The sequence below is a fragment of a genome, unplaced genomic scaffold, assembly GCF_019419815.1.
Source record: "Pyrus x bretschneideri cultivar Hongxiangsu unplaced genomic scaffold, Pyrus_bretschneideri_v1 Contig19, whole genome shotgun sequence".
NCBI lineage: Eukaryota > Viridiplantae > Streptophyta > Magnoliopsida > Rosales > Rosaceae > Pyrus > Pyrus x bretschneideri.
The window spans coordinates 6,544,853-6,567,536 of record NW_025999490.1 but is presented as its reverse complement, the minus strand read 5'-3'; the positions used below and the strand labels follow the sequence as shown (position 1 = coordinate 6,567,536).

General features: G+C 38.6%; 3 protein-coding genes across 3 annotated transcripts; all 3 read left to right on the top strand.

The window, feature by feature from the left end:
• The first annotated feature begins 3,726 nt into the window (after positions 1 to 3,726).
• LOC103949253 (probable WRKY transcription factor 31) lies at positions 3,727 to 6,610 on the top strand. Its single transcript, XM_009360390.3, has 6 exons — positions 3,727 to 4,191; positions 4,290 to 4,394; positions 4,575 to 4,757; positions 4,921 to 5,316; positions 5,444 to 5,557; positions 5,673 to 6,610. The coding sequence occupies exons 1-6, from the start codon at positions 3,838 to 3,840 to the stop codon at positions 6,339 to 6,341; spliced, it is 1,821 nt and encodes a 606-aa protein (XP_009358665.2). The 5' UTR covers positions 3,727 to 3,837; the 3' UTR covers positions 6,342 to 6,610.
• Positions 6,611 to 11,493: 4,883 nt separating this feature from the next.
• LOC103949341 (aspartic proteinase) lies at positions 11,494 to 15,114 on the top strand. The gene is given in 14 exon segments (XM_009360481.3): positions 11,494 to 12,000; positions 12,113 to 12,173; positions 12,274 to 12,368; positions 12,464 to 12,576; positions 12,708 to 12,876; positions 12,998 to 13,037; positions 13,202 to 13,266; positions 13,609 to 13,722; positions 13,824 to 13,863; positions 13,866 to 13,887; positions 13,982 to 14,138; positions 14,221 to 14,340; positions 14,606 to 14,694; positions 14,789 to 15,114. Coding segments are annotated over 14 exon segments (1,521 nt in total). The 5' UTR covers positions 11,494 to 11,649; the 3' UTR covers positions 14,874 to 15,114.
• Positions 15,115 to 17,851: 2,737 nt separating this feature from the next.
• On the top strand, positions 17,852 to 20,124 carry LOC103943998 (mitogen-activated protein kinase kinase kinase 18). Its single transcript, XM_009354390.3, has one exon. The coding sequence runs from the start codon at positions 18,583 to 18,585 to the stop codon at positions 19,978 to 19,980; it is 1,398 nt and encodes a 465-aa protein (XP_009352665.2). The 5' UTR covers positions 17,852 to 18,582; the 3' UTR covers positions 19,981 to 20,124.
• Positions 20,125 to 22,684: the final 2,560 nt, after the last annotated feature.

The window sequence follows — 22,684 nt, the reverse complement described above, 5'->3', positions numbered from 1 at the left end:
TCTAATATGAGTAACATGAGCCATGGAACCATCTGGAAGTTTAACAGTTCTATTTTTGACAGGCTTCCAAGAAGTAAGTAAATCGAGACTAGAAACCATGTGCTATGTGGCACCACTGTCTAGGATCCAAGTAGTTTTCCTTCGTTAGTAGAAAAACAGAAGGCTTTACCTGAGAATTCGTCATGTGTTAAGGAATTACCCATATGATTCGCCATGGCACTTTTATTCTTGCTGAGCATGTTCAGGATTTGTTGGCATTGCTCTTGTGTGAAGGGAAAAGAATTGGAGAGATCCTTCTTCTCAAGTTGATGTGCAGAAACATGGTTACCCTTAGAATTACTCTTAGGTTTATCCGATTCAGACTTCTTGAGTTTGTGACAATAATCAATTGTGTGGCCTTTCTACCCATAATAAGTGCACTTCAAATGTGATCTGCAATTCTCTGTGTTGTGGCCAGTCTTGTCGCACTTTTCACACTTGGAGTTGTTACTTTTCTTCCTGGTGTCTTTCTGTGTATCTCTGGTTGCAAACATCGATGCCTCAAGTTGAGTCACTCCTTTTCCAGCAGACACATCACGCTGACGTTCATGTTTGAGAACAAGAGAGTAAGCTTTGCTAACCTTAGGCAGAGGGTCTGTCATTAATATTTGTCATTGCGTCATAGCGAAGAACTCAGTCAATCCCATGAAAAACTTGATAGTTTTGTGTGTTTCTCGATAGGACAATTCCTCCTTCGTAACTCCACAGTTGCAAGCTGAGATAGGACAAAGAATGTCCCTCTCATCCCACAAGCCTTTGAGTTTGGTAAAATAAGACCCAACAGACATGGTGCCTTAAACACAATCATGAATTTCATTTTCAATTTAGAAACGTTGAACACTGTTTACCTAAGAAAAGCGTTCTCGCAACTCGTTCCAAATTGCTTGTGCTCCATCACAGTAGAACACACTAGCTGCAATCTCCTTAGAGATCGAACTCAATAACCAAGTTTTGACCAGGTTGTTGCAGCGTATCCATTGCTGCAATTCATCAACGTCTTCTTCACTTGGTTTCTTGATCAACCCATCAACAAAACCATATTTTTTTTTTACTGTCAGGGCCATAGTCATGGAGTGACTCCATGTGTTATAATTATCCTCGGTCAGGAGTTGTGATACAATTACCAACCCAGGCTGATTTGAATGATGAAGATACAGTGGGTGATTGGGACTGTCAAATTTTGATGCCATGCTGAACTGAGTTGGCTTCCTTGAGTTTTCATTGTCGTCTCCCATGGTGACGGCTAGGGTTTCTTTAGGTTACCAAGATCGTTTGCCCTAGTACCATATAGGAAGAATATTTGGTGAAAAATAAAATCTCCATATCAACTCAATGCTAGTATTACATCTTTATATAGGATAGGGATCCTAGACTATCTCCTATAATTATGTTTGCTATACATACATAAAAGGAAGGAAACTAATGTCAATCAATTTACAATATTCCTCAGCTTATTTCTTGGAATTATCTTCAACAATCTGGTATAAAATAAACTAGGTTCTGCTATTTCTTCGCGGAGATTTGTTAGAACAGAGAGCTCGTGGTACCTATTGTCCACCCTTCCTTATCTACTTTATTTATAGATTTGGTGCAACTTATTGAATATATTATTCTAGCAGACTATCGTAATTTGCGTTTGCAACTGAACCGAAAAAAATGTTACAGCTGATAAACAATTTTAATAAATAAAGTGTAGTCATGTTTCCTCATGGAAATATCAATTAATGCATGGTAATAGTGAAAGTGCATGGAAAGTCTTTAGATGATCAAATGTGCCAAGAATCCTTTTTTTGGCCGAAGACTAATACTTTTTTGCACGTTAAAAGCTTAAAGGAGGTTCAAATGTTCGGATGTTGAAATTTCTTTTTCAAAAGTACTCAATTGATCATAAGTCAAGGTAAACGAAAGGAAGCTGGTCGAGCGTTGGTTTTTCTTTGTTGGGTACACGATCGATGCAGTCATTTTTTGTCATTTTTTCAAAAGAAGCATTTACTAGAACTAAAACAACAGATCAAGAACGTCACAAGAATTTGAAAATTGGTACACCAATCACAAAGTAAAGGGATTAGGTGGACGAAATTAATAATAATCAATCGTACTTATAGGGATGGATTTTGTTTTATCTTTTTTTTCTTTGATTTGAAAAGAAATATATAATTATATATTAATATCAATGAATCGTAGCTTTACTGATCGTATTTTTTACAATACCTTACAGTTAACAGCTTATTATAATAAAAGTACTTGGCTTGTACAAAAGAAGACGTTTATGATTGTTAATAAGCTTTGGTTTAAGTGAGATAATCATATGAATTAAGTACTAATCTTCAATCTTTATTTAATCACTTGATAATTTTAATAGTAATCGTATGTTGAGATCAATCCATTAGTTTATCGAAGCTTTCATTGAAATTAAATGTGTGGATTTTGAATAAGAGGTCAGGTACTACCGATTAAAACTATGCGTTTTATAATTCAAACTTCAGGTATTATTTACAGGATCCAGAGAAGAATCGAAGGGAGGAAGACAAAGTGGATGGAATGATCAGACAACCAATGGGAAATTAACAATTTATTTAACTTAATTAATAAATTAATGGAGTCGTAATTACAGTCGATAATAATTGAAGGAAAAACCCAAAAAGTATAAGCAAGTGACTCGGTCCCACAGGTAAGCAGTCAACATAGTTCCCGGACAGATCTAAAACGTGGGGAGTAATGTCATGGTAGGTGGGGTCAGGGGAGACTAGGCCACTGTTTCACCCGGTCATCAGTCACAGCAAGAAAGAGAGAGGGGCGGGCCGTCAAAATCATTGACTTGGTTCGGGCCCAGTTGGGCCCACTTTTGGCGTTTTTTTCTTATTTCCTCACGTGGAACGCGCCGCACGGTTCGGGGCGGTGCGGTTCATTTCCTTTTTCTCTTTCTTTAGTTGTGTCTTCACTTTCTCTTTTGATTTAGGAACGAGTCAAAGTCTTTCTTGACGATTAGAACACCCATTTGCAATTTCTTTCTACACACGTCCACATATAACAATCTTTTAGGATGTTTGTTACAATATTACATGATGTTATTAATTAACGTGTTCAGATAAATAATTCTTTGATCATATTGAACAATTTGTCTATAAGAAACACATTTGTCCGACTAATAATGTATATCTATAAAGAGAACCGACTGAAAAATGATAGACTTTATTTATGTTTTTATTATCATCCAACCACATAAATCAGTAACTTGTGAATTAATAACGATTTACGAGTTTGAATGTGTTCAAAAAAGTTTAACAGTACGTGACAATCTTCACCGTCTAACACTGTGAGTTATGACTCTTCGTTTATTTGGGACGGGTCTAAAATTTAAAACGGGGTGGCCTAGCGTTGACAGATGGCAGACTGACGCACCATCTGACGCAAGTGATGAAAGCTAAAGTAATGAAAATAAATGAATAATCCCATGAATTTCTCACAAATCCAATCTAGTGTTTTTAAGTTTGGTCCACGTCCATGCCCTTTTAATAGGCGATCACGTTGCACCGGTAAAAGACTTCAAAGACTTCACCACCCCCACATACCCCTCATCTCTCTCTCTCTCTCTCCTCTCTATCTCTCTCTTAAAACCCTCCTCCTTCATCTTCTTAATCTCCCCTTCATCTCTCTCTTAATTATCTCTCCCTCCCTCTCTCTCTCTCTCTCTCTCTCTCTCTCTCTTAAAACCCTCCTCCTCCATCTTCTTAATCTCCCCTTCGTCTCTCTCTTAATTACCACTTGTTCTTATCGTCAAAAGATTAATTAAATTTTATGGACAAAGGATGGGGGCTCACGCTTGATTCTGACTCCTTCGGCTACCTCCTCAACAAGCCGCCCACCGCCGTAGTTAAGCTCGACCACCACAACAACAAGAGAAGCAGTTTTTTTAGTGGGGAAAGGATGTTCCCGGGAATGGAATTCCCCGTCAAACTTGGCCGCCGGGAAGAGCAGGATGCGTCACAGCCGTCCAATGACAACAACCGGATGGTTGTGGATGAGGTGGACTTCTTTTCCGATCGTAAGAACAAGCTCAATACCAATAGTACCGATGATCATCATCAGGATTCGAAATCCAATGGTGCAGTCAGTGTCAAGAAGGAGAATTGGACTGGTTTGGATGTTAATGTAAGCATTACCCCTTTTATTTATTATTTATCTTGATTTTTTGGCGATTTATTTTTAGTGGTACTTATCTTTCTGTTTTGGATGTAAAAAATATGTAGACTGGATTGCAGCTTGTTACTGCGAACACCCGAAGTGATCAGTCGATGGTTGACGATGGGATTTCTTCTGATCATGGGGTTAACAAAACAGCAAAGAATCATGAGGTAAGACTTTTGAATTATCATCTAAAAAAATATAACATATACGTAATTGACTTAAAATATTACTATTTTTTTCTCTGAGGAAAATTAATTATCTGAATTTCCTATTTTTAGATTAAAGTTGAAATTTCTATTTTTAGACTAATGTTTTATTCTTTGGTGGGGGTTGATTATGATGATCAGCTGGCACAGTTGCAAGTGGAGGTGCAACGTATGAATGCTGAAAACCAGAGGCTGAAAGAAATGCTTGGTCAAGTGACCAACAACTACAGTGCATTGCAGATGCATCTTGCTGCAGTTGTTCAACAACAAAATCACACTACTGCTGCTCCAGCTGATCAGAGATCACAATTAGACCGTGATCAGGTAATTCATTCATTTCCGTAATCATCGCAATTATCTTTTTGAGATGACGATATTTTAAACTACCCTAATTTACAGAAAGACAAATTGCCTAGGCAACTAATCTAACTCACGACTCCAGAATTTTGAAATATATTGACTCTTTTTTGGTATAATTATTTATCAGAATACTGAAGCAAAGTCTGATCAAGAAAAGAAGCAAGGGTTGGTGCCAAGACAATTTCTGAATTTGGGTCCGAGAGCCACAGCCGAGACGAATGATGACCAAGTTTCCAATTGTTCATCGGAAGCAAGAACCCGATCAGCTTCACCACCTCAAAACATCGATGAAGTTGTGAAAAACGATCAGATTGGTCCGTTGGATCCGCCAAACTCTAATAATTTCCGTGACGGGAAAAGAGTTGGCGGGGATGAGAGTCCTGAATCTGAATCACAAGGATGGGTGCCCAACAAGGTCCCCAAGCTCAACAATTCTGCGGCTCCTAAGCCAATTGATCAATCAACCGAGGCAACCATGAGGAAAGCCCGCGTCTCCGTCCGAGCCAGATCAGAAGCCCCTATGGTAAATTAATCTAATTGAATTCAATTTAATTAGTAACACTTCAAAATAGTCCTCTTGCGATCATGCTGATTTAAATAAATAATGAATGAAGTAGTTTCATGAAACAATAAATTTTGATTAATTACAGATTACTGATGGATGTCAATGGAGAAAGTATGGACAGAAGATGGCAAAGGGAAACCCATGTCCTCGTGCATATTATAGGTGCACAATGGCTGTAGGCTGTCCTGTTCGCAAACAAGTACGTATACATGTGCAGAAATACGTTCATTCCATATCGTTTTTAGTAGTGTTAAAAACATGTCGATAAAATCACTTATGAAAGTACTAATATGTTTGTGTTACTATTTTGATAGGTACAACGTTGTGCTGAGGACAGAACCATACTGATCACAACATATGAAGGCAACCACAACCACCCACTGCCACCCGCTGCAATGGCCATGGCATCCACCACCACAGCAGCCGCCAGCATGTTGCTTTCGGGGTCCATGGCAAGCGCGGACGGGATGAATATGAACCCTAATAATTTGCTAGCCAGAGCAATTCTTCCTTGCTCATCGAGTGTTGCCACAATTTCAGCCTCAGCTCCATTCCCAACTGTCACATTGGACCTCACCACATCTCCATTACAATTCCAAAGACCAAACACCCCATTTCAAGTCCCTAATTTCCCAGGGCAACCCCAGAGTTTTGGGGCAGCTTCACAACAACTGCCTCAAGGTTTTGGGCAGGCCCTCTACAACCAGTCTAAGTTTTCAGGACTTCAATTGTCCCAGGATTTAATGGGGTCTACTAGTTCTCAACAACAACAACAAATGCAGCAAACTCAGTCTTCCTCGTTTGCTGACACAGTGAGTGCCATCGCGGCTGATCCGAGCTTTACTGCTGCTCTCGCGGCCGCTATCACCTCCATCATTGGTGGAGGAGCGCATCCGAGCAACAACAACAGCGCCTCTACCACGTCCAACACCAGCAGCGGAGCCAACAACAACAAGAACATTAGCAGCTTCCCGGGAAATTAACTAGAAATGTGGGCGTCTATTTTTTTTTGTTAATTTTGTCCTTTGGGTTTAGAAAATGTTGGTAACATGTCGATACCTTTTGTTGTTTTTTGGGGAGGGTTAGAATTGGTAGATGGAACCCAACTTCATTCTTTCTTTCTTTTTCTTCCAGGTTTTATTTTAAATAATTTGATTCAAATTTCTCAGTAAATACACAGAACAAGGAAAAAGATTTAGCTTAGATTATGTATTTACTATTCCAATCAATGAGAAGTACATGCACTGCTACATGTTTCATCTTCTATATATTATTTAGTTAATTTACTCCTAATCTAATCCATGATGATTATGTTCAATTAAGACACCATTGACCATGGCAAAGACAGAAGAAATTGTTGTTTACAACAAAGTTCTAAACGACACTAAGCGCTAGTTAGGTGGTGAGCTAAGGCCTAGCGCCTAGGCGGGGTCTAGGCGGATTTAAGTAAATTTATTATATTTTGTATAAATAAGTGTTTGTTTATACTTAATATATATATAATTTCATCATAAATTACAAAATAGATAGACATATATATCATGAAGTATTGAAACATAATGAAAACATAAGGAACAAATATATAATGTGTGTTCATTTAACTATTCAGCAAATATCTTACAATTTATTGAAAAAAATAAAATACAAAATGAAAGTTATCTATTTTATGTCTAAGTGAGTTGCAACCTAAGCGGGTGCTTAGGTGGGTCTGTGAGGGTTAGACGGGTGCCTCATCAGGTTTAGACATCATTTTTTAATTTTCAAACGTTTAGGTATTAATCGAAATGATAATCAGTCATTTAACGTTTAGGTGGACTAGACGCCTTAGGCGGGGAGAAACCCTAAGAAAAAAACTCGAAGAAGATGAGAGAGAGAGAGAGAGAGAGAGAGAGAGAGAGAGAGAGAGAGAGAGAGGAAGAACGTGGAAAATTCTTGTACGTGTGAGGGCGTGGTTGCAGTCAACGAAATCCGCCATCTTTATTTGACACGTAAAATAAAAAACCATGGACCTTGAAGAGACTTCCAGGCAACTACGTGTGTGTTTGAATAATTTAGCGAAAAAATGAGGTCAAATTCATACAAAAGCATAAGGAAAAAAGAAGAAGACAACTTTGAAGTGTTGAGAAGGTTTCGTGGATTGTGGGCTGCTAATTTCCAATTGGGTACGTTGTTGACTTTTTGTACACTTTGTTTGACATCACGTCACTGCCATTGAATTTTGAATCCAAATACCAATCAATCATGTGAATTTCTAATTTGGTTATTTATAAAATGACGTGGAGCATTGTGGGCGGCAACCGTACCTCATCCACCGTACGAAGGATTTTCTACTCTACATGGACTCTCTGGATCCACGGCCTTCGTCTTCATTGCCATGTTCATGGTGGTGGATAGGTGTGTGCATGGCTTTTATGATCCTCACGTGGATGCACGTAGGCCAAAAACACCTTGACTCATATTATTGAAAGATAGTTCGATGTTATTATCACACTTATAGGTTGATCTGGTAAATTTTCTTATGATTCGTTAATTTAACATGAAATGATACGAAAATAATAAATTTTGAGTTAATTTGTTAATAAATCAAATTGTTACCGAATTAACTGTTAATAACTTATTAATGTTATCTGATCATCTATTAAGAATCCCATAAAATATCGTTTTTCAAATCTAAAATTTAAACATGATCATCTCTTAAATAAATATTTAACTCGACATAAAACAATACGAACTATTAATGAATTTAGTCACCATAGATCACCATATAAGAACTCATTAAAGAAACGAATTTGCCACAACAACAACATAACATGTTTGTCAAGCCTACTTATATGTGGTGGTTGTAATTCTTTGAGAGTTATCATATCGAAAAGGAGAGTTATCATATCGAAAAAGGACATCTGAGAAATATTGATTTTTATTTTATGGGTATTGACATGCGAACGTGCAGTTTTGATCTGTACGACTGATTGATTGATTGATTAGGGTTTTGAAATTAACCACGTACAGCACCCATTTCTGGAATTCATCGAAGATAATCTTAGTAAAAAAAAGGTTAATAATTTGAAGAAAATAGCATTTTTGAATATTTTACATATTCACCTCTATTTCCATCGAAAGGTACGTGCTGACTCATACTTTGGGTCTTTGAACCTTTTGGTTTCACACTTAATATTTTTACTAACCTTTATATACGTAGTCACGTGTGTGTAAAAGACATTTTTTGAATTACGTAAATGAATAATTTTAGATCATACTACAATAAACCTCTCATAAACCAATTAAAGGAGTTGAATTCACATAATAAAATCGGTTTCTATATAATTTACATTAAGAATAGAGAAAATAATATTTAATAAACAATTAATTGAAACACATTATTGTTAGATCATTGTGAGGATAAGTCCACCCATTCCCCTTAGTGTAGATTATATCGTTTGTTAAAAAAAAAACACAATAATTTGATAATTAATTTAATCACATTATTATTCGCGTTCGAAAAACCTTTTTTTATAAAGAAAATAATATTTAATAAACAACTGATTGAATCACGTTATTGCTAGTCCATTGTAATGCTCAGCCCACCTTCCCCTTAGTGTAGATAATATTGTTTGTTAAAAAAAAAAAACAATCATTTGACAACTTATTTAATCACATTATTATCCGCGTGCAAAAGACCTTTTTTATAACTATCATTACACGCTTCTTAAGATATTTTGAACACAATATTCATGATTTTCCTTAATTTTTATTATATTTTTCTTTCCCCTTCACGTGGGCACCATCAACTTTCACCCATCCTTCCCTTTTTTTATTATTTTCTCTCTTCCCACTTATATTTATATTATATTTTATGATGATCAAATTACCAAATTACCCTTGCATTATTTGATATATTATATTGGACTACTTTTGGATTTTTTTGGTTGATATTTTTTTGTTGAAGCCGTGACTCTAAAGTGGGCCTCTGGCTTTATATATTATAGATTATTTTTCCACACATTTTAAATAATGATGGAAGTAAAACATTTTGCAAATTAATTAGTTACTTTAGGCAGCCTTGTAGGAATAAAGAATGAACTGCAAATTTTAACATCCACTATATAAAATAAAAAGAAATCCTATGCACAGAAAGTTGCCTATTCGAAGAATTTTGTTTCCTCTACTGCGAAGGTTAGAGACCAAATTCCCTGTTCTAGCTCTACTTCCATACTCGATTGAAGCAAAGGTTAGAAAATGTTGCATGTACATTGTTATTTGTTAATTGTATTTGGAAGAAAATTAATAAGCTCTAGAGTTAGTTTGTAAGTGCTTTTAAAAGGACATGAAAACGTTTTCAATGAAAATATTTTTAGAATCAATCTTTAATTAAAATGCAAGTAAATCTTGCAAAAGTACTTAAAATACTTCATGAAATAAGCACATAACTGATGCTTTTACATAAAACAATTCAAGTTTTCTTTTGGAAATGAATAATTGTAACCTATTGTGAACCATGTCCATTGAATTGTGTGGATTGGTTCCCATTCTATTTCCGAATGATGTGTAGGGCCTAAGCTTGTTGAGTCCAACCAAGTAATGGGCTTCAAGAAAAATAGGGTTCATTGGATCCGAAAAAGGACATACGACGGTTCTTCATTAAACTTGACCTCCAAGTAATCTTCCTTTAATTTCCAACTTTCCGCTTTAAGCTTTGCATATTGTGAGAGTGATAGGCACAATGTTTGCTTGCCTTAGAGAGGACTATTCTCTTTCCTGCACTCAGCAATAACCTATGCCCTAATGGCTAGGCTGTCTTTGCATCATTTATTTTGCCTTTAAGAGGACTATTCTCTTTGCTTGCAGGAATCATCCTAATTAATTCGTGTATTTTGAGTACACACATCTCGAAATTTAAATTCATTTAACAGTAGTAGATAGAATAGTGACAGCATCACCATCACGAGCACTTGAGGGTGTGAGCAAAAATATTCCCTAATTAATAATCTGATTCCTCTGATCCCCTCCCAACCACCATAACTATATTCATAATGGATATCATTGTACTGGGTGCATTGATATCGACATATTATCAATTTTATGTTGTAATAATAAACAATAGCCGAAACTCATTGGGATGTATTAGAAATATGTCGTTTCTTATTATCAAACTAGTGTTCTATCCATGATATCATACTTTGGTACTTTTTATTAGTTACAATGATATCCATGTATTATCAGTTGTATATCCACAACTCGTTTCCATATCCAAACAAAACGTGCATAACTGCATTTGATTGTAAAATTTCAGTTCATTTAGTGTGAGGAAAACGTGAACATCGTCACACAAAATTCATGTGCAAACTACACTCCAAGCTCATGGTGGGCCCCAAATACGAAAGATTTTAATGTTCAGAACACTGGACAATACGTCATATATTATTATAAAATAGGATGAAAATTTCTATCTTAATTATTTATTTCTTTGTACAATAACATATAACGTAAGCATCTGTGCTCTAAGAACACTAAAAATCTTTTCCTAAATACAGAGGCGTCGCATGGTAAGGCAACCAGGAGGTTTATGTTACACGTGAGCGTTCAGTTGCAACCTCCAATTCTACATTCCCGCGTCGTTCAACTTGCACTATCTAAATTCTAAACCCGTCGTCATCTACCCACGTCATCCACGCCGTCTGATCTTTCTCTTAACTCCATAATCACCGTCCATTTTTGTAAAACTCCCTCCTCGAACGAGACCATCGTGCCTCCACACAGTATCGACCGTTTAAATCCCAAAGATCGGACGGCTCACATCAAAAGAATCAGTAGGGGCCTACCTTTTTAGATACCATACGGAATGGGAAGGGATCCTTTCAGGATCCCTTTCACTTGAACCTCCTGATCAATAAATTCGGATCATTAAAATTTGATCAAACGACTCAAATTATTCTAATTTTTAATAGAGTTATTGTTTTTAATCTTTTGATCAAATTTTAAGAATTCGAATTTGTTCGTCAGGAGGATCAGGTGAAGAGAACCTTTTCCATACGGAATATAGGTAAGGGCTGAGCTGGGCCCCACAGTAAACGCAAAGAGTGACCGGGCAGAAGAAGGTCCTCTGTTTTTCTCTGTTTTTAAAGCCACTCTGTTCCTTCGAGTTTCTTCACACCAACTTTCCACTGGCTCTCTCTTCCTCCTGCAAACAATTTAATCGCTGAGTTTTATCTAATTTTAATTTCTTAATTGTATATGTTTGAAAGTAAGATTTAATTTGGTTCTGTGATTCTGCGTTTTGGAGCTATAGCCAACATGGGAACCAGCTTCAAAGCACTTCTGTTCCTTACAAGCCTGTTGTTTTCTCTTGTATTCTCTGCACCCAATGATGGGTTGTCCAGGATTGCACTGAAAAAGGTGAAACTGGATTCTAACGACCGGGTTGCTGCGCAGCTCGAATCCAAGAACGGATTGAGGAAGTATCGTCTCCCTTCGAAACTCGGAGAACCTGAGTCTGGGGATGTCGACATTGTTTCGTTAAAGAACTACTTGGATGCTCAGTACTATGGCGAGATTGCCATTGGCACTCCCCCTCAACCCTTCACTGTCATTTTCGACACTGGAAGCTCGAACTTGTGGGTTCCATCGTCCAAGTGTTATTTCTCGGTGAGCTTGAACATTTACACTTTGCTGTAATTTGAAAAATTGAAACTTTTTGGATGTTTAGAAAGCTTGGCCTGAGACAACATGATCATGGTTTTGTTGCATTTGGATGCAGCTTGCATGCTTCTTCCATGCCAAGTACGACTCGGGCCAATCGAGAACATACAAGAACAACGGTTTGTTTTCTACGCTTTGCAGTAATTGTTTCTGAATCGTGTGAATGCTGCAATTTGGTTGTGTTGGCTGTATGGTGTAATATTTGTCTACTGCTTGCAGGGACTTCTGCTTCCATCCAGTATGGTACCGGAGCTATTTCAGGCTTCTTTAGCAATGACAATGTTAAAGTCGGGGACATCGTTGTTAAAAACCAGGTAATCATATTTCCGAGCTCCCCTCCTTTTCCGTTTCCCAGTCTAGTGTTTTGGTTTAACCGTACTTGTTATTGGTGGTACATCTACATCATCAGGATTTCATCGAAGCAACCAGTGAACCCGGTCTCACATTCTTGGCCGCCAAGTTTGATGGCTTATTGGGACTTGGGTTTCAAGAGATTTCGGTTGGAGGTTCTGTCCCAGTGTGGTATAATACGCATTTGCATCGTTGATCTCCACCGATCATTTTTTTTTTTTTTTTTTTTTTTTTTGCAGAAATCATTAAATGAATAATTTCAGCATTCATTGGTTGATATGGAACACATGAATATCTTTCAGGTACAACATGGTTGAGCGAGGTCTTATCAAGGAACCGGTGTTTTCCTTTTGGCTCAATCGCAACGCACAAGATGAAGCAGGTGGTGAAATTGTGTTTGGCGGAGTTGATCCGAAACACTTTAAGGGCAAGCACACATATGTTCCGGTAACGAGGAAAGGCTATTGGCAGGTTGGTAGTGAAACAATTACGTCCAGTGTGAGAGTATCTGATGCCTTCTTTTCATTTTTGCCTTTCTAATATTTTACCTTTGTGTTTTTCCTCTTTTCTTACTTGCATCTCTCCTTGGCAGTTCAACATGGGTGATGTTCTTATTGGTGGTAAACCAACTGGTATGTACCCTCTTGATGCCTAAAGCATTGTAGTTCAATAAAATGACATAGAAATAGAGTAAAGCGCCCACCCCTGCGTATGTATTTTTCATAGGATGGGGACAATGATACGAATATCGTATATATTGCCCCCGTTGTTCTGACTTAACTACTCTGCTGTTCAGGATATTGTGCTGGTGGCTGTTTCGCAATTGCAGACTCTGGAACTTCCCTTTTGACAGGTCCATCGGTATGTAATCCAAATTTTAGTTGTTACTTTGTTTTTGTATTGATTAATCCTTTGATGGGTGCATGTTTTGTGTATATAATTTTATGTAGCTTGTTGGATTAGCTAGGTCAGGTTCATTTTTTAACTTCGCATGATGCATGTTCTGATTGAAGCAGAAAGGGAGAAATATGAACATGTTACTGACCTTTTTTCGTGTATATAGATTGAATGAAGTACTTGTGCTCGTTATGTTCTTCCAGCTTCTGTTTGCGTTGCGTCTGTTTGTTTTTGCATAGTTTTGCACAGCTGCATTAGTAATGACAATCTCCCTATCGATAAATTTCTCTATACGCATATATAAAGACTGCAATTACCAAGATAAATCAAGCCATTGGAGCCAGTGATGTTGTTAGCCAGGAATGCAAGGCGGTTGTTAACCAGTATGGACGAACCATTCTTGATTTACTCGTAGCTGAGGTACATTCAAGATATATGTTATTCCAGTTTGCACTTTTTTTTCTTGTGCACACGAGTGGAGACGATTGTAATTCATTTGGTTTGCGTACTTTCTCCAACAGGTCCACCCAAAGAAGGTTTGTTCTCAAATTGGAGTGTGCACCTTGACGGAACTCGTAGTGTAAGGTCAGCTCAAAAGATGTCCTTTTATTGCTCTTATTGTTCTTGGGCTTGCCTTCATTAGGTAATAGTTTATTGTTTTACCGTTGTGCTTGTTCAGCATGGGCATTGAGAGCGTGGTGGATGAGAACAACGGCAAATCTTCCGGCATTCTTCATGATGCTTCATGCTCTGCGTGTGAAATGGCAGTTGTCTGGATGCAAAACGAGCTTAAGCAGAATATGACGCAAGGTCGCATTTTGAACTACGTCAATGAGGTACAGAAAATTCACAAAACTTGATTATATTTGTAACCCGTATCACTTCTCTTTCTGACTCCACGATGTTATAATTCCGCAGCTTTGTGAAAAAATGCCAGACGCATCGGGACAATCTACAGTCGACTGTGGAAAGCTTTCTTCCATGCCTCCCGTTTCCTTCACCATTGGCGGTAAAGTTTTTAAGCTCACTTCAAATGAGGTACGATGACATCCCGATTTATCCTTTAGCTCTATGCTTGCATATCTTTTAAGACCATCTATGCAATGCTACCTTGTTCCCCCTTGTTTAAGATCAGCGCATGAGGAATCTAATGTTCTCTTTTAGTACACTAGAAAAATTAGTGTTTGGGTTCTATTTACCTGTGGTTTAAGGCGAATTTTCGTGAGAATAAATTTGCATGACTAAAGTGTTGTAGTGCAAGCTACCTTTGCGCTTCTGCTAATTTCTCCGTTGGTTTGAGCAGTACATACTTAAGGTCGGCGAGGGTGCTCAAGCTCAGTGCATAAGTGGATTCACTAGCATGGATATCCCTCGTCCCCGCGGACCTCTCTGGTATTATCACATTAGTCAACACTTGAACTCGTTTGTCGTGCTTTATATACGATAAAACCTGCTTTGATTCTCACTTTGCGGCTGTGCAATGCAGGATCTTGGGAGATATATTCATGGGTCGTTACCACACCGTGTTCGATTATGGCAATATGAGAGTCGGATTTGCAGAGGCTGCATAAAGAACGGCCTTGGGACCGACCCTTCTTCTTGAAATTATTTGATGCATATGCTCATCTTTGTTTACTTTTCATATATGTACCTCTGTATGTAAAACGATCCAGTGGTTAAAACTTGCAATCAGTTGTGGTGTCTGTTGGCGTCGGCGTAAACCTAGTGTTTGTAAATACAACTGTTTGTAATCTGGTATCATATGTTATAAGTTTGAGAGCATGTAGTAAATTGTGCAATGTTTTCTAGTAATATCTCAAAATTAAGGGCTTCAGCTGTTACGCAGAAGTATTAATCTCCATATTTTCTTCAACAATACGAAATTTGCCCATGATAAAACTTTACATTGCTGAGGCATATAGGTTGGTTTTGGTCGATAGCTGAGTGAAGGCACCGATTTGTTTGAAAAATAAAAGAGAGTGGAGGACCCAATTTGGAGAAACTTGTGTGCGGCCTATGAGGCAGCAATCTACTCTTGGTGGGACCTCAGCATGTAGGTCTCACCGAATGCTGCCCCGTAGCTGAACTCAAGACATTCTCCCCCACATATTGTACTTGGGATGAAGATTAGGTTGTGATGGGATAGAACAAACTTAGACGTTACGCAAAAGCCTGTGTTGACGTGAATTGGTGTATGATCCTTGATATAGTTCCATTCCATTGGCTTTGAGGCCAAGTTATTCGCATGATGAAATTCATTCATCATTTCATAGCTCATTGAGTGATATATATATACATATATATATATATTGGTCCAATGAGCTTGTGTAGCATCACTTTAACCCTCTTATGTTTTTGGTATAATGTTTTATAATGTTGACAGGAAATTGAGGTTAAACTGTAAAGTAACAGAGAATGGAGCGTCCGACTTTGATCAACTGACGTGTTATTTTAAAGTGTTTGTACTTAATAGGTGTTTGTAATCTAGAAAAATCGAACCTAATCATATCTAAAAGGGTAATATTAAGGAGACAAAATTTGGAGATAAAATTTGTAAACTAAATGATGTATCAACAATAGGAATAAACACATTTATCAACGCGTAATAAGCCACTTAAGTAATAAACCAATCATCAACTTCCATGTCCTTTAGTTTTTAAAATTTTATTTACAATTTTAATCTTCCTAGCATTACCCCATCTAAAAAAAAGCCTAAACTAAAGAAGTAATAATATCTTTTACCGTAGGTGTGCCGCACAAGTTCGGGAAACGTTTTGTCACGCATGATTCACGAAGCACAACGGTGGGGCTAAAAGCTTTGCCAAAAGCTGACAAATAAAAGAGGAGGAGGAGCAGGGCAAAGAAGAGAAAAGAAAGAAAGGAGGAGTAGGTGGCATGCATGCATGTGAATAATAATATGATAGGGTTGCTTGGAAGCGATATAAATCATAAGGTACGATACCGAACAAACACACTCATCAATCATGATTCATATTCGTGCATACACATTGACACCACATATTTTGCGTTCGCAAAGCAAAGAAAAGGCCAAAGGTTACGTTACAACGTTGTGAGCTGCAAACCAACTGCAGGTGCAAGTTTTCAACTCACGTATTAGGTGGATTCTAAGAACATTTCTAACCGAATGGTCCAGAGGGTCAGAGGGTCGAAAATAGCTCGAAAATCGTTTCAAACCAAGGGTTAGGCCAAAGGGCTCGTGGGCCCCACTAGACAAAAAAGGGCCAACCGGCTGGCTCAACTCAACCAGCCAGCCAGCCCCGGGTTGGCCAGAATTTTTATTATTCATGTTTGTTATATTCGACAGGAATGGTAGGCCTTTTTTTTTTTCAAATTTTTTTTTAATTTTTTTTTAACAATTCTATTTTTTTCCTATAACTTCCTAAGCCATTATACAACATTAAATTAAATTAAGTAACATGAAACAACATTAAATTTAAATAATAAATTATGTTTGACCTTATGGCCCTTTGATCCTCGGTTGGAGATGATTTTTTGTGACAGGACTAAAATGAGCCCTATGGCCTTTTGACCCTCCGTTGGAGATGGAGGCAAATATAGTCATGTACTGTTCATTAAAATATTAATATCTGGAAGGACCAGAGGGCTAAAACGAACCCTTTGACCCTCGTTTGATTGGAAATGGTCTAAGTTTCTACCGGACTGGCCTGACCAGACCAAACTGGTTGGTGAAATCGTTCGGTGTTTGGTTTGGTTTGTGCGGAGACGAAGAAACTGAGAGGATGCATGTAAAAATATGAGTTGGGGCTTTGGTTTGGCGGCTTTTACAACTAAATTATTGGTCGTCCCAACTGTCCACCTCCTTTCCTATGCTCCTTTGCACAATATGCACTCACTTTCCCACTGCAAACAAAAGCCTTTTAATTGCCTTTTACATCTCAAGTATACCCCTTTCTTTTATCTACATAATTCCATTTTCCTTGGTCTATTGTGTGTGTGTGTGTGTGTTTTTTTTTTTAACTTATGGGTTAAAGAAATAAATACCATTCATGTGTTATTTAACTATGAATTAGATAAGTAAAAGAATTGGGAAGCTTAAGAATATATAAAAGAAGCAAGAAATGAGAACTGGATCAACTACTTCCATTAGTTACGGACCTAATTCCTGATTTTGAAGTCAAGAATTAGAATATTTGTCACTAGCTTACTGCTCTAGCAACTGTTGTTTATAATATTTGTGCTCAACAAATTTTCCAATTCATTGAAGAATAAGTGTTACTAAACCAAATTATCATGTCATTATTTAGCGGTTTCTTTCATAACAACTGTCATTCATACTACATGAGCTCAAAATATTTCCACCAAATTATCATGGCCATACTTTGAGTATTAGAAATTCTCCAAGAAAAGTACTCATTTTTTATCATTTAATTTAAAAAGTTGTACCATTTATTTATGTATTCAACGCTTACCAAACCATATCCTAAACTTGCCAAACTTGTTGCTAAAATGGGCACAAATTATGCATCCAACTCGGGAGAAAAATGAGTTCACTATTTTTAGTGGGACTTGTACTAGAGACTATTCAAGTCAATCCATTTTCTACATTATTAGGCTTTAGGCCTCATACATCCCACCAAAACAAGGAGAGAAATTTTCATTATGTCCGGAACACGAATGGTACATCACGTGTCATTATATAAGTGAAGAGAAATTTTATTTTCTAGGTTTGATTTTTTAACACAAGTATCTCACCCCTTGACCACTTATATAATGAAACGTGATGTACCACTCAATGTTTCGGCCACACTCAAAACTCTCTCCCAAACAAGAATATCCCATACATTTTCTATTCGCACTCCAATGCGTAAGGACTACGTAAGCACGTGCCAAACGCAAGGAATTTACTTTAACCATGTTCCATTCGTCCCCAACGCCAAGCTTACCTAACCGCGGGCCAAAAACAGTTTGCACCCTCCTTTTGCCACGTGGAGGCCTCAGATGAATTAGAGAAGATGGCGGCCACCCTTTGGTCCGAAAGAGTGAGAAAGGTGTTTGAAAAGGCATTAGCTTCTCTCACCAGGCCTCAAGCTAAAGCCACCCCGCATACCAAACCACGCCCACAAGACTACTCCTCACATTTTTACTCACCGCACCCACCACCACCACCACCTTCTCCACTCATATATATTCCACCTCCCAAATCCCAATCCAACCAAAACAAACTTTAACACATACAAAACTTGTAACTCCTATCTTCTGTGTAGTTCTGCTCGTCTAATCATCCGCTATTGTCTTTAAATGGATTGGACCAGGGGCCGAACCATTGGCCTCGGCTCCTCCGCCACGGTCTCCATTGCCAAGTCATATGTCTCCGGCGAGGTTTTCGCAGTCAAGTCAGCCAAGCTCGCACAATCCCAATTCCTCCAAAAGGAGCAAACAATTTTGTCTACATTGAGCTCTCCCCATATTGTACAGTACAAAGGCCACAACATCTCAACCGAAAACGGCGACGTTTTGTACAATTTGTTTTTAGAATACGCGCCTGGTGGCACAATCTCCGACGCAATCCGACGGCAAGGCGGGTGCCTAGACGATGCCGCGATCAGGTGCTACGCGAGGCAGATTCTACTCGGACTGCAACACCTCCACTCCAATCAAATCGCACACTGCGACGTCAAGTGTCAGAACATTCTGGTCGCGGAAAATGGCGCCAACGTGAAGCTCGCCGACTTGGGTTGCGCTCGCCTCGTGAATTCCGATTGTGATTCGCAGATTGGTGGGACCCCTCTGTACATGGCGCCGGAGGTGGCGCGCGGGGAGGAACAGGGAGTAGCCGCCGACTTGTGGGCTCTGGGATGCACAATAATCGAGATGGCCACCGGGCGGGCGCCGTGGTCCGACGTTTGCGACCCGGTATCGGCGCTGTACCGAATCGGGTTTTCCGGCGATGCACCGGAGATACCAAGCTCTCTCTCGCAGCAAGGCAGGGACTTTGTCGCCAAGTGTTTGATTGGGGACCCACTGGAGAGGTGGTCGGCGGGTGAGCTTCTGGAGCATGGATTTGTGGTCGAGGCACCCAATGATTTACTAAGTCCCACCACCGTGTTGGATCGTGGTTTGTGGGAAGAGGAGGAATTTGAATCGGACGAGATTTGGGATCCGACCCGTGAGAGCAGTGGTTCGGATTATTCAGCTAAGGAGAGGATCCGAAAGTTGAGTGAAGGCATTGCGGCGTCGTCTCCAGAAATGCCCAATTGGGCTTCGGATGAAGAAAATTGGGTCACAGTTAGAAGTGACAACATTAATAAACAAGATGTAGCGCAAACACACACCATTTTTCTGCTTCTCGCGGGGCAGTCCAAACGCGTGCCGCTGTGCCTCTTATCGCCGCCAAATGAGGCAAATATCTCGTCACAGTATACCAAAAGTATTTACGACAGGCCAACAGATACGAATCCGGATACAAATACGGATCCTAGTAGTTGCTTGGGTTTGGGTTTGGAGACTTGTGATGCAGCTAGCTTTAGCATTAGGCATACTAAGAGAAAGGCTTGCATGGCCTCTAGATGTAACAATTATGTATTTTATTCAAATCTTAATTTTGTGAACAAAAAGTTATGGTTGTTTGTGCATGCTTCTTGTTTTACCTTTTCTCACCATTTTTTTAATACAGCAAACAAGTTTATTGCCTTTTGAGCTTGTCCATCTTGGTACATAACATTTCTTGTATTTAGACACAATCCGAAGACTGCGCTTGGGCACCCGCCTTGCCGTCTGATTATGCGTACAAGACGGGTGCACAAGCTGAAAGAAAAAGGGAAGACTTGATAACGTAGATTGGCTAATTAGAATGTGAAAAATACATACCATGAAATTAGCAACTAAAATGTGAAAAATAAAACTAGCTCTGAAAAAAAAAAAAAAAAAAAAAAAATCTCAATTGGTCTGCTATCCCTCCCTTATCAATCGTCGCTACCACCTTCTGAGTGCTTGGCAGCCTCCCACTTCAGTCTTCTTTCTAAGATCTTGTTCTCGTCAAGTAATCGAACATACTCTTGGAAAAAATAATCCGAATCTTTGTTCACAGCCACAATTTCGTCGTTTGCGGCACGAAGATCCTCCGTCTTTGTTGCAATTTCGTATTCGAGCTTTTTTAGTGCAGTGAATGATGCCTGCAAGCAACTCTGTAATGTTCTATTTTTCTCGTGTACCTCATCTTGATCATCAAGTAATCGTCCAAATAGATTCCTCATAAAATTAGCATCGTCTTCTGCACCATTAAGCTCAAATTGTAGTTGGTCGAGTTTTGTTTTCAATGATTCCATGTCGTCCTCTTTATCAGCAAGCATACGGTCGTACTCAGTGAAAGCCTCTTCGGATTGTTTCTCTTGCACGATCGCGCGGTCCTTTGCAGCGTAAATCTCTCTTGTCTTTGTCTCAAGCTCATGTTGTAGCCGTTTGAGCTTTGTGTCCGAAGATTGTAGCTCCTTTTGTAAACTTTGGTTTGCCTCAAATACAATACCTTGCGCATCAAGTAGCTCTCCGAATGCGTTGCTTAAATTCCTTAAATTGACTTCTGCATCATTCAGTTTTCCGGTTGTGGTCTCGAGTTCAGATTCTACTTGGCTGAGGCTAATGAGCTTTGTTTTCAAAATCTTGTTTTCTTCAAGCAATTGATCATGTTTGAGTTTGGCGTTTGACGACGACTGTAACTGCTGCTTTAAACTCTCATTCTCCCAACGGAGAAGGCTCTGCTCCTTAATTACATGTCCGAGCAACTTGTTTAGAACAAGAACATGAGCTTGTGCAACATTAGTGTCGTTTTCCTTGATGTCGCGCTCCAACTCTGCGTTGTTGACCCTTGTTCTCAACGATCGCAATTGGTCATCTTTCTCCCCAAGCAACCGATCAAACTCGACACACATATCTTCCGATTCCAACAACTTGTGTAGACGTTTGTTTTCTGCAACCCTCAATGCGTTTCTTAGATCAGAAACATCTATTGTTTTGGTCTCGAGCTCGGATTGAACTTCGTCGAGCTTTGTGCTCAACGATTGCAATTGGTTTTCTTTCTCCTCGAGCAAGCGTTTATTGTTTTCTTCAAATCTGTTGCGCAGTTCCCCCATCAATTTCGTTTGTCTATGAAAGTTTTTGACATCCTCGCATACTCGGTGCAAGACGAAATCAAGGACTAGGAACAACCCTGTAGATGAGCAACTCAAACGTGTTAATATATAGCAAAAACAAATTAGATAGATCCAGCCTTGAAATTTAAATTATGTACTCAACTTTTAAAGACTTCCATATATTGTGCAGATCAGGTACGGAGCTTAAATAGACTTCTAATGGGGCACCTTTTATGTCATGGTATATACTTTATACGTATGAAAAACAAAACGAAGATTACCGATGAGAATGAAGTCGAGGAGCAGGCAGTAGTAACTGACAATGCGCTCGAAAGGTGTTTGGATCATCGCAACGTAGTGCACGAAGAAGAGAAACTGGAGCATGCCCTTTGCAAATTTCAAGCCGAACATGCTAGTGAGAGTTAAAAGCTCCATGACTGATATCCCCAGAAAGCTTCAACAAAGATGAGAGGGTTAAGCTCGTTAGATGGGTCTGGTGGTTTATTAACTTTCCTTGTACAAATAGTGCAGACATGTAGAGCGTATATATATAATCATAAAGGGCCTGTATATTTATACGTGTGTGTGTGTGTGTGTGTGTGTGTATGGTTATGATCCTTAGGCTTTTGGGTAAGTTGGTTTGGAATCCCATGGAAGTAAGGGATTTTTTCTTTTTTTTTGGGAAACCTCGATGATACGAGGGTAATTTTATTGATAACAAAAAAATAAATTACACCTAAGGGATTTTACTTCCTCTTTTCGATTTTTCATTCCGTTCTCATTTAAATTCCAAGCAGAATCCGGAATGTGTGTCAAGAACTAATCCAGCTCTTGACTGGTTTGATTTGTTTCCCTTTTTTCCTAGGAGCTAAAACACTGGTGTATTGGACTTTTCATTCCTTTTCTTTTCCCTAGCCGAAGCCCCTTTTTTTTTTTTTTTGTGCCCATCAACAGTACTAGTAGCCAAAACACAAAGGTAATGGTTAAATCAACCGTGGCAAAGGAAATCGCTACGAGTCCAAACATTTTCTTCTTCAATTCAAGTCACACAATAAACCCGTCTACTTCTGAGTGTAATCAATTATAAAACAAAATAGCTCGTCTGAAAATGCTTTTAATGAACTTTTTTTAGAATCAATCTTTAGTAAAATAAAAAGTAAATCTTAAAAAAATCACTCTATTGCTTCATGTAAGAAACACATAACTGTTATTTCTTGCGGGAAGCCCTTTAAGTGTTTTTGTAATAAAACTCAACACCTAATAATAGGTGGTTA

Excerpts from the sequence above, each read along its gene's own strand:
- LOC103949253 (XM_009360390.3), top strand. The coding sequence starts at position 3,838 with ATGGACAAAGGATGGGGGCTCACGCTTGATTCTGACTCCTTCGGCTAC. Across the intron at positions 5,317-5,443 it reads CCAGATCAGAAGCCCCTATG|ATTACTGATGGATGTCAATG; the intron begins GTAAATTAATCT and ends GATTAATTACAG. Across the intron at positions 5,558-5,672 it reads GCTGTCCTGTTCGCAAACAA|GTACAACGTTGTGCTGAGGA; the intron begins GTACGTATACAT and ends CTATTTTGATAG.
- LOC103943998 (XM_009354390.3), top strand. The coding sequence starts at position 18,583 with ATGGATTGGACCAGGGGCCGAACCATTGGCCTCGGCTCCTCCGCCACG.